The following is a 13,966-nucleotide window of genomic DNA, read 5'->3' as shown; positions in this document are numbered from 1 at the left end:
CATGCCTTGGCATGTGCCCTTTAATAATAATAGGGCTCCAAAAGAGACTTTGAAAAGATCCCAAGAGCAGACTGGAAATCCAGAAAGAGCAGAACCACGCAGGGGCTGTGCACATCCTCAGGGAAGTTCTTATTTCTGGCTGGCCATGAGGCTCTGCAGTTTTCAATTGTCTGATAGGTTTGGGGCATGTATGGACTTATGTGTGGGCAATCTCCTCAGCGGAGCACAAGGATTACTGGTTCTAGAGCCCTGAGCAGCTCTAGCTGAGGCCTGAACAAACCAGGTGTGGCTCATCAAACACAGCAACTGTTACAAGATTAGCTTTGAAAAGTCACCAAACAGCACTGGCATTCTGAGTGAGGGACAAACTGATTTCCACAATTACCACACTTAAGAATAAATGTCTAATTTCCACCAACATGCAAATAAATAGGAATGAACAGTCCATACACAGATGTTTGTAAGGAGATACTATTAGAGATAAGAAATTATTGCTTTTTAAAGACCCAAACAAATTCTGGAGTTGAAAAGTACAATACCTGAAATGAAAACTAACAGATTTGAACAGGCAGAAGAGCCATCAGTGAACCTGAAGACAGGTCAGATTACCCTGTGTGAGGAAAAGAAAACAGAATGAACAAAAACCAACAGAGCCTGAGCCCTAGGGACATGCACATGGGAGTTACAGAAGGAGAAGACACGGAAGGGAGCTGGGGAAGGAAAGAAGGAACAGTTACAAAAACATGGCTGAGAAATTCCCAAAGGCAAGAAGAAACAGACCACTCAACAAGAATCTCAGACTCCAAGGATGAACACAGACACCACACACTGTGGAGAGCCAGCATGGTAAAGAGACATCACACACAAGGGATGCTCAGTACGGCAGAACAGAGAGGCAAAACTGTAACAAAGGCAAAGATGGGACTTTACCATGTTAAAAGCATCCATTTGCCAGGAAAATGGTAATTATAAAAAATATGCACCTAAGCTGCATTCTCCAAGATAGGCCATATGTTGAATCATAAAGTCTCAATACATTTGAAATACTAAAACTACACAGAATGCATTCCTAACCACAGTGGAATGGAATTAAAGGGTCCACAGGGCAATGGCTGATCTCACTTTCTCCATTTTTCCCTTTCTCCTTATGCTACTCCTACTCACTGCTGATGTTTTCTTACAGCGGCCTCTGTGCGTACATGTGCTAGACTCCCTAAGAAAAGATCTTAGCTGGGCATGGTGGTGTGCCTTTAACCCCAGCACTTAGACAGGTGGGCAGATCTCTGTGAGTTCAAGGCCAGCCTGGTCTACAAGAGCTAGTTCCAGGACAGGCTCCAAAGCTACAGAGTAACCCTTTCTTGAAAAACAAAAATGAAAATAAAGCCAGATTAATAAGGAAAGAATATATATATATATATATATATATATATATATCCTACCTTCCTTGCTGATATGTCTTCCTATAAAGACCATCAATGATTTTTGTCTTTCCTTGTACTATTTTTAAAGTTTATGAGGAGTCATACTTAATTTCTCACTGTTTCATGACCATATGTTTATGCCACCCAAGACAAGTTTTTGATTAGAAGGTACATAAACTTAACAACTTCTATGTGTCATCTCTGTAAGGATGCCCTGGAGTGGCCGATTCATGGAGCGGACCCAGTGGTACAGATGTGGGGAGGGAGCTGTACTGAGAACTGTGAACTCTGTGACAGCACCAACTGTGAAAGTCAATAAAACCTTTAAGGTTGTTAGAACCATCTTCATCCAAACACCTTTGCTTCCCGCTTAAGTTCCCATTAAAATAACAAAAAGGTCTGAGTGCCTGTAAGTTACTTGTTTAGTTTGTCTGGATATTTACAGTTCCTATTTTCTCTAATGGTACATGTTAACCAAAAAAATGTTCCTATGGTCAACTTTCTTCTTGTTCCCTCTTTTAAGACAATAATAGTCTCTCTCTCTCTCTCTCTCTCTCTCTCTCTCTCTCTCTCTCTCTATATATATATATATATATATATATATATATACACATATATGTATGTATATATATGTATGTATATATATATGTTTAACTAAAACAAATAACTTTTGCCAACTCTTCCACAGTACATCTCAGTAACTTGAGGGAAGTGCCTACCCCATGTGAAGGGTACCAGATTTAACCAGCATTTAAGCCCCTAGACCTGTTCTTACTTTGCTTTAACTTCTCTGTGAAACTAAAATCATTTAAAAATCAAGTGCTTAAAAGGCAGTCAATAAATACCAGCAATAACAAAAAAAATCTTAGAAATAAATCTGAGTTTTGGCCTTGACAACTGTTCGTGAGTCATTTTAATTACACAGCTATTACTGGAGGAATTACTTCTACTTCAAGGCAAATTTTCTTTAAAACATTACTCCTCTGGCTAGGCTTACAATAAAGCAAAATAAGTACCTTCCACAATTCAAAGCTTAACGTAATTATCTTACAGGAAGTTTAAGGAATCTTGCCTGACTACGGAACATGGAATCTCTTAGTGATGGGGAAAGGTCAGATATCAGGCAGGCTAATCGAACAGTAAACATTCCAGATAATGTATGTCTTAAAATGAGAACGAAGAACTATAGGTAAAGGGGTGAAATTTTACACACAGAAAAACACAGGATAAAAGAAAGAACAAATTCCTTAAAATACTAAGATGGCTTAATGATTAAGAGAATTAGTTGTTTGCTCTTCCAGAGGACCCAGGTTTAGCTGCCAGCAATCCCATGTCAGCTTCAGTTCCGAGGGATCCAACTCTCTCTTCCAGCCTCCATGAATGATGTATACATATGGAGCATAGACACACATGAAGGCAAACACCCACACACATATTAATAAAAAAATTAAAAAGGACAAGCCATCAAAGAAAGGTTATGTTAAATTAGATAGATTTAGACACACAACTGGCCAGATTTAAAAATTCTACAGTTCAGTGAAAGCAAAAAGACAGAGCACACAGTCTAGAAGACACCGTGCTGAGAACAAAGCCCTGAACAAAATCCTAAAACAGTATTCCATCCGAAACATGGGTCAAACTGTGTGAACAGGTCACTTACAGAAAACAGAACTCTCAGCACAGCAGAAGGGAGGAGAATCTGGCACAAACCCAGGAGAGAGCCAGGCAATATAATCTAGGAAAATCAGTGTCATCGTAATGCATTTAAAGAACTACAAAGCAGCAGGGACATTCCTGGGGAGAGTCACCTGTGGCTGCTGTTACTATCCAGCTCCCTAGACCAGGAGGGAAACACCAAGGAGATGGGCTTACCTACCACAGCCTCTGAGCCAGTAAGGCTATTTAAAAGGTGTAAAGTCCAAGTGCCCATGACATCCATGGTGACAGGTATTCCTAGCTACGCCATTCGCAACATTCATGTCTTTCAAGTCCTGGAGCTCTAGACCCCACTTTTTTTTTTTTTTTTTTTTTTCCGAGACAGAATTTCTCTGTAGCTTTGGTGCCTGTCCCGGAACTAGCTCTTGTAGACCAGGCTGGCCTCGAACTCCCAGAGATCCGCCTGCCTCTGCCTCCCGAGTACTGGGTTTAAAGGCGTGTGCCACCACCACCGGGCCTAGACCCCACTTTACACCAACAATTTGGCACTGACTTTAAATCAAAGTTCTTGTTCTAACTCAGGATACTGACTTTATCCAGTATTACCAGATATTAATGACTATATCAAGATACAATTATTTTTTAATTTTCAAAAAAGACCTGGGCTGCATGGAAGTGGTGGCCAAAGCCTGAAATCAGGGAGTTCTAGGCCAGCCTGCACTCCAAAGTGAGACCCTGTCCTCAACCCACACACAAAAGAGTTGGGCATGGTGGATTATACCTGTAATCCTCGCACTGTGGGGGCAGAAGGCAGCAGTTCAAGGCATCTTAGCTTTAGAGCAGGCTCACCATCAATCAGCCTGGGCTACCAAGGAGACCCTGTCTCAAAACAACAAAAAGCAAGCTTGTCCTCTAAAATGTCAACAAGACAAAGCATTCTAAAACATACAAAGCATGAAGTTATGTTATAACTAATTAATTAAGGATGGAGAATATGCAGAAACACTGCCAGTTGTGATCTACTTAACACAACATGAAATACTTAAATGGCTCTTGTGATGGTTTAGATGAGAATGGCCCCCACAGGCTCCTATGTTTGAATGCTTGGTTGCCAGTGGAACTGTTTGGGAAGGAGTGAGAAGTAGGCCTTGTTGGAGGAGCTATGTCATTGGAGCTCAGCTATGAGATTTCAAAAGCCTACAGCAGGCCGTTTTCCTCTCCATCTGCCTGCTGCTTATGGACCAGCTACTGCTCCACAGGCAAGCCTGCTTGTTCCATCATCGTGTTCATGGACTCAACCTCTCCAAATATAAGCAGTTAAGTGATTTCTGTTATAAGCTGCCTTGGTCATGGTGTCTCTTCACAGAAACAGAACAATAGACAGCTTTCCTCACTGTAAAATTTCATGACAAAAGAAATCTCCCAGGCCTGGTGAACAACCACCAGGCAATGGAGGCAGACAGACAGGGGCTAAGGCACGTAGAGACTAAAGGGTTCCCTCAGATCATATTTAATATTTAAAATACTAATTTTTGCTAATTTATAATTAAAAATTACACGAAGACCATTCCTGTACATTTAAAAATGTCTGCTTTCCTAAAATTTTAAGCAGAAGTAACAAAATGATCGGAGAACATTTAAAAGTAAGTTGTGGGTAGGCAGAGGCAAGCATGGGCAAAAGCATGGCTTTTCCGTCAAGTGCTTCGGAAAAAGCTAAGAGCTCACATAGGAGGGCATGTTCTTGTTCTGGGCAAAAGGCCTAGCAGTTCCTTCTGCTCTTCTTCATAACTACTAATAGTTGACCAAACCGAACACAACAAATTCATGTCATGCTGCATGTCTTCGTTTCTACTGCTGTAAAGGACACAATAACCATGGTAATTCTCATAAAGAAATACAATTAGTTGTGGTGGCTTCTTACAGTTCAGAGTTTAGTTCATTACCATCATGGTGGGAAGCAAAGCAGCTAGAGAAGGAGCTGAGAGTTCTTACACCTTGACTCACAGACAACAGGAAGTGGCCAGAAACTCTGGCCATGGCTTGAGCATAGGAGACCTCAAAGACTGCCTCTATGATGACACACTTCCTCCAACAAAGTCATAGCTACTCAAAAACGCCACAGCTCAACAGTGCCATTCTTCCCTATGAACTTATGGGGGCCAATTATATTCAAACTACCACACTACTGTTATAAGATCTTGAAACTACAGGTATAAAACAGAAAAGTCCAAAAATTAACTCACATCCCCTTATTAAAGAGAAAATACCTGCAAGAAGACTCCCATAAAGATTTCATGTGTTAAAATAACTGAGAATTGCATGCCACCTAATATGAAAGGAAAGACTGTATCGTAAGCTCGCACACAAAAGGTCAAGGTCTGTAACAGTCGTTTATTTCTCTTTGCTACTGGCAATGTCCTCAGGGACACTGAACACATGCATAGTGCTGTGCTGCAACCCTGGCTCCCATATGCAAAGCCAAAGGTCCTGGCCAGTTTCTCATCACTAACCATTTATAAGTCTATGTAGGTTATCTTGACCAGATGAAAGTGCAAGCCTTTGGGAAACAAGAAACAAGGAAGCATCCTATGCTCTTAGAGAAGGTCTTGTGGAATCAACAGAAATCAGATGACTCTGGGTGTCATGGACAACGTTATTATGACCATCAGTAAATCCTAGGTTTCTTCAAACCATGAGTACCGTTATTTATTTTTAAAAACACCAGGAAGTACAAGAAGGAAGGCTCTTTAGAGCCAGGGGAAATCAGGGCAGTAAGAATTCAAAAAAATTAAAAATGAAGGCCAAAACATATACTAATAATTTATACTAACTTTAACCCTAAAGAGGCTAGTATTGCTAGTTTCCTATGATTGACTCAGAAGTCAAAAGGCAAAATTGACCCTTTTTCCCATGTAAAGAATTCTGCTTGGCTGGGCAGTGGTGGCACATGACTTTAATCCCAGCACTCGGGAGGCAGAGGCAAGCAGACCTCTTGTGAGTTTGAGGCCAGCCTGGTTTACAAGAGCTAGTTCCAGGACAGGAACCAAAGCTACACAGAGAAGTCTTGAAATACAAGCAAACAACAACAACAAGTAATAATAAGAAAGAAAGAAAGAAAGAAAGAAAGAAAGAAAGAAAGAAAGAAAGAAAGAAAGAAAGAAAGAAAAGAAAAGAAGGAGAAAAGGAAGGGAAGGGAAGGGAGAAAAGAAAGAATTCTGCTCTTACCTCATATGACCAAACACACTGCACTCCTGCAAACCTCCGAACACATCTTCCCACCTCTACATCCTCATGGGTGGTATACATTTCCCGGAGACACTTGCCAATGTGTGGTGCCATTCTCCGAAGCACCTCCCGGCTCAGAATCACACCAGGCCCTCCCATGCAGAAGTTCTCTCCAGGCTCAAGGGCCAGCTTCCCCATCTCTTCTGTGGTGCCCAGTCCTGTCTGCCCGAGAAAGAGGGGCTCGCTGCTATTCAGACTCCTCAGGAAACTCTCCAGACGATCTCCTTTGATGTAAACGTCATCATCTGCTCTCATAAACCATTCGTATTTGTCCAAGTAGTGGTCATGCATGTACTTGAGCATCATGAAAGACTTCTTCTGGGGCGGATAGGAGTCATCCACACCCCGCAGGGGCACTATCGGAATAGGTATAGTTGTATCTGAGCCCTCGCTAGAGAAGAACTCAACTTTCCCAGGAATTGTCTTGGACCATGTTCTGGAATTAAAATAAATAGTGATTAGAGAACAGTTATTTTCAGAAATGAATTTATCTGCTTATTCTGAATCCCTGTGTGACTAGTCTGTTTGCCCCCACTCAGTATTACAAATCCCAGGTTCATTTCCAGAAGAACCACAACTAAAAGAAGGAGGAAGTTTTAAAGGATCATTAAGTTCTCGTTACAGCTGAAAACCAAATTGTCAAGGCAAAAACTAGGCTGTCAGGTCAACTTCCAGATTTCATCACTTTCTACTAGCAAACGGCTCAGCTCTATAAGGACGGCTAAGCAGTAAAGGCACAAGCTGCCAAATCTCATCACTAACTTGAGTTTGCTCCCCACAGCCCACATGGCTGAAAGAGAGAACTGATTCCTACAAGTTGTCCTCTGACCTCTACATGCGTGCCATGGCATGCATACGCCCATATACACCCTCAAAGTAAACAAGATATAAAAAATAAATATGAAAACAAAGTCAAATTTCCCAGCCAACAAATCCTGCTGCAAAGCTCCTCAAGTGCCGACCAAGACAGAAGCAATGGTAAACACAGCTGCGAGTCACGGAGCAGTCACCAACCAGACATTGTCAGATGGGAACACGTGTGTAAGCGATTAGCATAAACACGTTTTGAAAGAAAGGAGCATACAAAGGAGAGCCATGACAGAGAATGCTTCCTAAAGCAGGTAAATAAGGATGCTAAGGCTGACCCAGGGTACAGAGCACAACAGAGTTTGCTGTGTGGGAGGATGAGGAAAACCCATCAGAGCTAAAGGTGCATCTACCAGTAAGTGGTCCTCTATGGTACGAACGCCCTGGAAGGCTCCAAAGTGAACACCGCAGAAGAACAGGAATGAAATCTCCGGGTGGGGATTTGACTGGAAAAAAGCCAGAGGTGTAGGTCTGAGTTTTAAAAGGAGCTGCTTCAGGCCAGACAGAGGAAGGATCAGTAATCAATAAAATGGAAACAAAGTATCCAATTATGAAGAATTAATTTAAGGCAATCATAATGTCCTTTCCCTTGTTTGTATACAGCTGAGAACTTAAGTAATTCAGCTGTAACCACTCATTTATATGGCCTACTTCCAAAAAAGGTAAGATAGATAACAAATAAAACACAGGCTGCATAGTCTTTATCTGGAGTTACTCTACATTTCAAATATACGTATAGATTTCACCAGTCACACACCCCCAATCCAAATATCCAAATGCCCTGAAACCTGCCACTGGTAGAATTGAACACTTTAAAGTCTCATATTTTATAGCATTTGATTTCCACACTGGAGATGCTCAATTTGTAGTAAATTTATTATTAAGAAAATCAAGGCCCTGCATGGTGGTGCAGACCTTTAATCTTGGCACTCTAGAGGCAGACAGGTGAATCACTGCAAGTTCAAGGTCAGCCTGATTAACATAGTTAATTTCCAAGCCAGTCAGGGCTACATAGTGAGACCCTGTCGAATGTGAGGCAGGGAGAAGGAAATAAAATCATGAACTATAGATACAGGCTATTGGTAGAGTGCTTGCTCAGGATGTGCAAGGCCAGAAGCTGAATTCCCAGTCTCGCTGTCTCTGTTCCCTCCCCCCAGCTTCCAAGTGGTATTGCTCTTCATAAATTTTAATTTACTTAACCGGTATAACTGTATTTCTACAGTGAAAAGATGACTTGAACCAACTAAACCTATATAATTTTTAATGGAGATTACTAGGAGAAAAGTATCATTAAAAAATATTCTAGGCCAGGTAAAGTAGTACTCCCAGTGATCAAGAGAGTGAGACAGGAGTATAGCAGGCCGGAGGTCAGTCTGGGCTACTTAGGGCAACTCTGCCTCAAAATAATCATCATCGTCTCTGGGGAAGCAGTACAGAAGTGGGGAAATTGGAATTAGAAGAGCTAGAGGCATGGCAGACAAGACTTGCACACTTCTCTACAGTTGGGAGACTTGAAGTATCACATGCTCGCCTTTCAGCAGATCGTGACTATAGCCAAACACAGCACAGCCACCCCTAAGTGCACACACAGTTCACAGTATTCAGCACTCAGTGCTGCACGACTATCAGCACCATTCAGTGGTGTGGTTAATGTGTGCGATCTTTCAGAGGACCAGGCTGGGGTCCCAGCACCCATATATGGCAGCTTACAACTGTTTATAACTCCAGTTCCAAGAGATCCTCTTCTAGCCTCCAAGAGCATCAGCACATATGACACAAATATACATACATGTAGAGACTCGTATAAACACATAAAGTAAAAATAAATCTGTAAAAAAAAACCATATAGTTATTCATGGCAGCACATGGCTACAGTCCCTACTCAGGAGGCAGAGGTAACCAGGACCACTTCAGACAATGAGTTTGAGATCAGCCAGGACAGCATGGTGAGATCTCATTTTAAAAGGCAAAATGGTAAAGTAAATACAGGATAGATGAGCAGTTAATGTAAGGAGAAGCCACCCCTACCTACAAAGGGACATGTCCTTTCGCACATGCCTATAACACACAGAATGTATGACAGTCTACAGAAACTCTTGTGATGTGATCACGTGAGCGGGGGAAACCACCTCCCAGCTCTAACCACAGGAAGCCAGTGTACAGATCCTTTTAAGCCAAGGAGCCCTGGGTCTGTTCCCCTTACACACTAATACTTGGGCTTCCTTGTTTTCTTTGGGTCAAGGTAACTCTGAAAATGTAAATAACTGCAATGCTTGGCACATAACAGAGATTAGTGAAGACGTGGAATGAAAACTGCCCCCTCCTATATGGCAAGTGGATTACAGATGCTGTGTGTTGTGTTTGCCAAAGACAAAAATCATTTCCAGATGAGCTTCACATAACTGTCCATCAGCCTTGCCATACTTCCTACAATTCGTGCAGAAGAAAATCAGTTTACTCAAAGCACAAACAAGAAAACAATTATTCAGAGGGAAAAGACAGAGGTTCCATGTGCTGACACACACTATAACTGCGGTGCTCATGAAATGTAACTCAAAGCTAAATAACGTGCAACCTCTCAGGATGGAATGTAGAAGGATAACGAATGAAAGCCACGTGACGTCTGCCTATCGCTATCAGCACGCTGTGTGCCTCTGCACTAATGTCACTACTAAAACAGACCAGGTTCAAAGTCATACTAGCGCAGCCAATCCCAGAAGTCAGGAAAATACTGGAGCAAGGGGGTATTATGGGGAGAGGCGGCAGCTAAGGTGACTCCCGTCTTCAAAGCAGCCACCTACTACAGAGACAGGCACTCTGCCGTGCCTGGGCTCTGGAGTGCACTGCTGAGAGGAGTCCTGACCGCACTCTCAGCGCTGCCTCAGTGTGACTTATTAGAGACGGCAGAGGCTTGCGGATAAAATAAGACAGGGAAAGAACAAAGTGTGTGCTGAACACGGACGAGATTTAAGGCTGCACTGCAGAGATGGCAGTAAGGAAAGTGCATCTCCCACATCTGGCTAAAAACCCAAACCCTCAAGCCATGGACTGTGTGAGAATTGTGTTTAACTCCTAATTTCAGACACTGTTTTAGGGTAGAATTCTAATAAGAATGTAAATTTTAAGTGTTTTTAGTTAAGTCACTAGGTTCTTTGATATTAGACTAAAGATCAAAATTCATTTCTGCCTGGCACTGTTTCCCAGTGCCCCAGGCAGAATACATGCAGAATGTGCTGGTAACACAGCCATCAAGGATGCAATTAATGTCCCAACTGTGACTTGAAATGGTGTAATTTGTCCAAGAAGAGAAAGCAATTAATTTTAAAAACAGACAATCCAACCTCAACCCCTCCTTAAAAGCTCCTCTGCGTTTTCAGTCACCCCACCCAATTATTATCCAGTCCTTTTTAGGTAAGGCAGGGCAAGCCTCATGTTGTCTTTTCTATTCTAATTGAAGGGTGGTTTGAGGAAAATCTTCTCATGAATTCTTTGCAAACCCTCCAATCTTAAGAAATTATGATCTTTTCAATTAGGGTTCCACAAAGTGAGTGTATTCTGGAACATAACTTGATTCACTATCCAGAGGGAGGGGGAGGGAAACACATTCATAATTCCACATTGAAAGCAATGCTACTGAACAAGCAAGCCTGCCCTCCTGTGATCAAAATAGGTCAGGTTCTGAGATTCTCATAAGCAAATGTGTACTTGGCCATCAACACATTTGTTGCCTGGAGCTCTCAATGGAAATGACAGAACATCTGCAAAGGTCCTTGCCAGAAAGCTCAATTTTCAACGGACTGAAACCCAACTCTTTTTACAGCCCAGATAAGACAGCTGAAATGAGAGAGTGCCAAGGAAATCTCCTATTTCCCCAAGTTTCTAAATGCTATCCCCTGTACCAAATTAAACCTCAACTAAGAAACGCAGCTGGACAGCTGGCAGCTTGGCCAAGGAATGCCTGTGTTGAGTTAGGGCTTTGTATCCGTCTCCACTTCTAGTCAATATCATTGTAAGAAAAACTACATCTACAATATAGACATTGTCCTGGATAAACATCCATAACATATGCCTAAGTTTACAAAGCAGGCCACACAGGCTAAGAATGCAGCAAGTGATAGAGTGTGTGCTTACAAGTGTAAGGGCCTGGATTCTATCCCGACACACACACACACACACACACAAATCAAGAAGGTAGGAAAGAGTATACTTATATTTCCTGACTTATTAAACACACAAAAATAATGTACAACTCAGCCCAAAGTATTCACTGTGGTTGTTTCTAAATGGCGAACTAGAAATATTTAATTGGGGGCTAGAAAGATGCTCAGCAGTAAAGAACACTGGCCCCTCTTCTGGCTTCCTTGGCACTAGACACACATGTGGTACACAGACATACATTTAGGCAAAACACTCCCACACATAAAATAAAATTTCCTTACCAACAAGGCTGCCTAGAACTACAGGCAACTGAGAAATGTTGAGAGCAGGAGTAATTGTCTTCCTCAGGAAGTGTAAACCAACTAGTTATCCAATACCAAAAGGTCAGCCCTAAAAACATACACACATATATATACACACAGGTAACATTATACAGACTAAGCAGGTTGTAGTTATGTATTTGGAAACACATACATACACACAAACACTCACATGCTAACAACAATTTAAAGAAAAAGAGGCTATGAATTTGAAAGCGATGCAAGGCTTAGAGGGAGGAAGGTGGAAACGATATAGCTATAATCTCAAAAATATGTTTAAATTGTTAAAAAATGATATTTTGAAAAGAAAGCATCCTCTTTTTATTTTCTATACCGTCTACAAAAGGTATGTATATTTAGAACCAAGAAAAAATTCCCTAGGGGAAGCTTTGTGCTAACAAGAAAAAAAAAAAAGAAAAACAGAACAGTTTATTTGGTACTAGCCTATCTAACAGGCAAATCAAAGAAAAGCAGCATAAGACCGAGTTCCTCCTTTTACAGTTTCTAAACTTAAAAAGTGAGGAGATTTTCTAATCTACAAACCCACTCTTACACATGCTGCCTGCTGGTTATAGAGTGCTAAGTTTGAAAGGATAGAATCACCTCAGATACTGCTTCTCAGTCTTGTTAAAGTGGCTGGGGTCTTAGGAGGAAGATGAATGTCCTGTAGAACTGACAGACACTAGGAATTAAATGTATAAATCTTTTCTGCTACAGAAAGGACTGAAGATCAAGTAACTAAAATGCATGCATGAGGGGAAAGTGAGCAAGGGAACAGCATTGTGGAGAAGGAAGAAGAGGTAACGCAGAGCAAAGCACCAAGGGCAAAATCTTGGTGACTGAAGGAGGCTCTGTAAACTGACAGCTAGAGCACTCCCAGGAGGTGCCCCCCAAACTGGAGCAAACTCCTGCGTTCAGACCTGAGACCACAGTGCCACCCATGCGTGATAACCGTGGCTCACTTTCAGCTACAAGCTGTCTAGGAGGCAAAAACGAAAAGTCACAAAACCGTCCTATTACTCAGGGCTAAATGTAAAACTATGTCAGACATTAAGTGCTAGGAGAAAATCCTCCTCCAGGACCACTACAGGAAGCAGAGGAAAGCATCTCTGTGGGAATCTCAGTTGGAGAGGCAACAGTCTTAACTTGTCCTTAAGAGAGTGTACAGAAGGAAGATGCTGTTGTCTACTGACAGTCCCAGCAGCACAGGGACCTGTGAAGACTCAGCTGGTCCCCAGGGCAGAAGACACTTGATAACTGACAAGAGCTGCTTCTCCCTCAGTACTAGTAACTTTACTTTTAATGTCCTTAGTATCTCTGTAAGCACATGGCTCCCTCTTTTTAAGTCAACTGACTCACTGTCCTCAAGACATGAGTAATTTCAAAGTGTTACGGGAATAAGTGAAAAATATAATAGAGAACAGTGGGAAAATTATCTTTAAAGGCTAAATTATAGTCTTTACTGCTGATCCTTAAGCTTAGACTTAGTGGGAAAGCAAGTATAAAAGAGTATTCCTTACAACCCAAGCACTTGGGAGGTTGAGGCAGGAAGTAACCAGTTTGACTATTATACACTGAAATCTTGTCCTAACGGGAGGGGGGGGGGAAGGGCTTCTCAGTTGAGCTGCTGCCAGGGTGGATTACAACTTCCTCCCTCAACCATGGTCTGGATGACAACCCAGAGGCACTTCCAACTATTGGGCACTAAGAGGAGCCAGTCCTGAGCCCAGGTTCACAACCAACAACGAGGGCACACACCACACAGCACACCTTTTTTGACACCTAAGAATCAAATGCAGAGTATAAATGACAGCCGGTGTGCCACAGTCTCCTGAAGACTCAGCCCTCTGAAAAACTGTGCTGCTGCTGTAAACCTACGGTTCTCATTAGCCCCAAGTAAGTGTTTTTGCTAGGTCTGGGGAGTATGTATGAGCAAAATGTAAGTTTCCAGATCTTAGAAAAGTATGATCAGAGAGGTTAGGATGATAAAAGCACCTTGTAAATCAGTGTCCTGGTGCTGTGAGGCGCTACCTGCAATCAGCCTGCTCCTCAACAGCCAGACTCACTCTTAGCAGATGGAGGACTCTGAAGTGTCATTATCCACAGGAAACTCTGGGCCCGTAAGGACAGACAGCTAATGAACAAGAGCCAAGCAAACAAGCAGGGGCCACTCTGTAGCCTCTCAGGGCCACTCTACCTCCTCACCCACAATGTTTCCTGGTCATCACCAGACCTTTCACAGTGGGGACGGGAGCACTG

General features: G+C 42.2%; 1 protein-coding gene across 1 annotated transcript in view; it reads right to left on the bottom strand.

Moving 5' to 3' along the window:
• Chsy1 (chondroitin sulfate synthase 1) overlaps nucleotides 1-13,966 on the bottom strand; it is a 56,906-nt gene that overhangs the window by 35,680 nt on the left and 7,260 nt on the right. The window contains exon 2 of the mRNA XM_050149182.1: nucleotides 6,303-6,798. Coding sequence (XP_050005139.1) covers nucleotides 6,303-6,798 — 496 coding nt within the window. The remainder of the gene's footprint in view (nucleotides 1-6,302; nucleotides 6,799-13,966) is intronic.

This window comes from Alexandromys fortis, unplaced genomic scaffold (assembly GCF_014885135.2).
Source record: "Alexandromys fortis isolate MF-2015 unplaced genomic scaffold, M_Fortis_MF-2015_v1.1 scaffold_67, whole genome shotgun sequence".
NCBI classification, from domain to species: Eukaryota; Metazoa; Chordata; class Mammalia; order Rodentia; family Cricetidae; genus Alexandromys; species Alexandromys fortis.
This window is presented reverse-complemented; position numbering and strand designations above follow the sequence as displayed.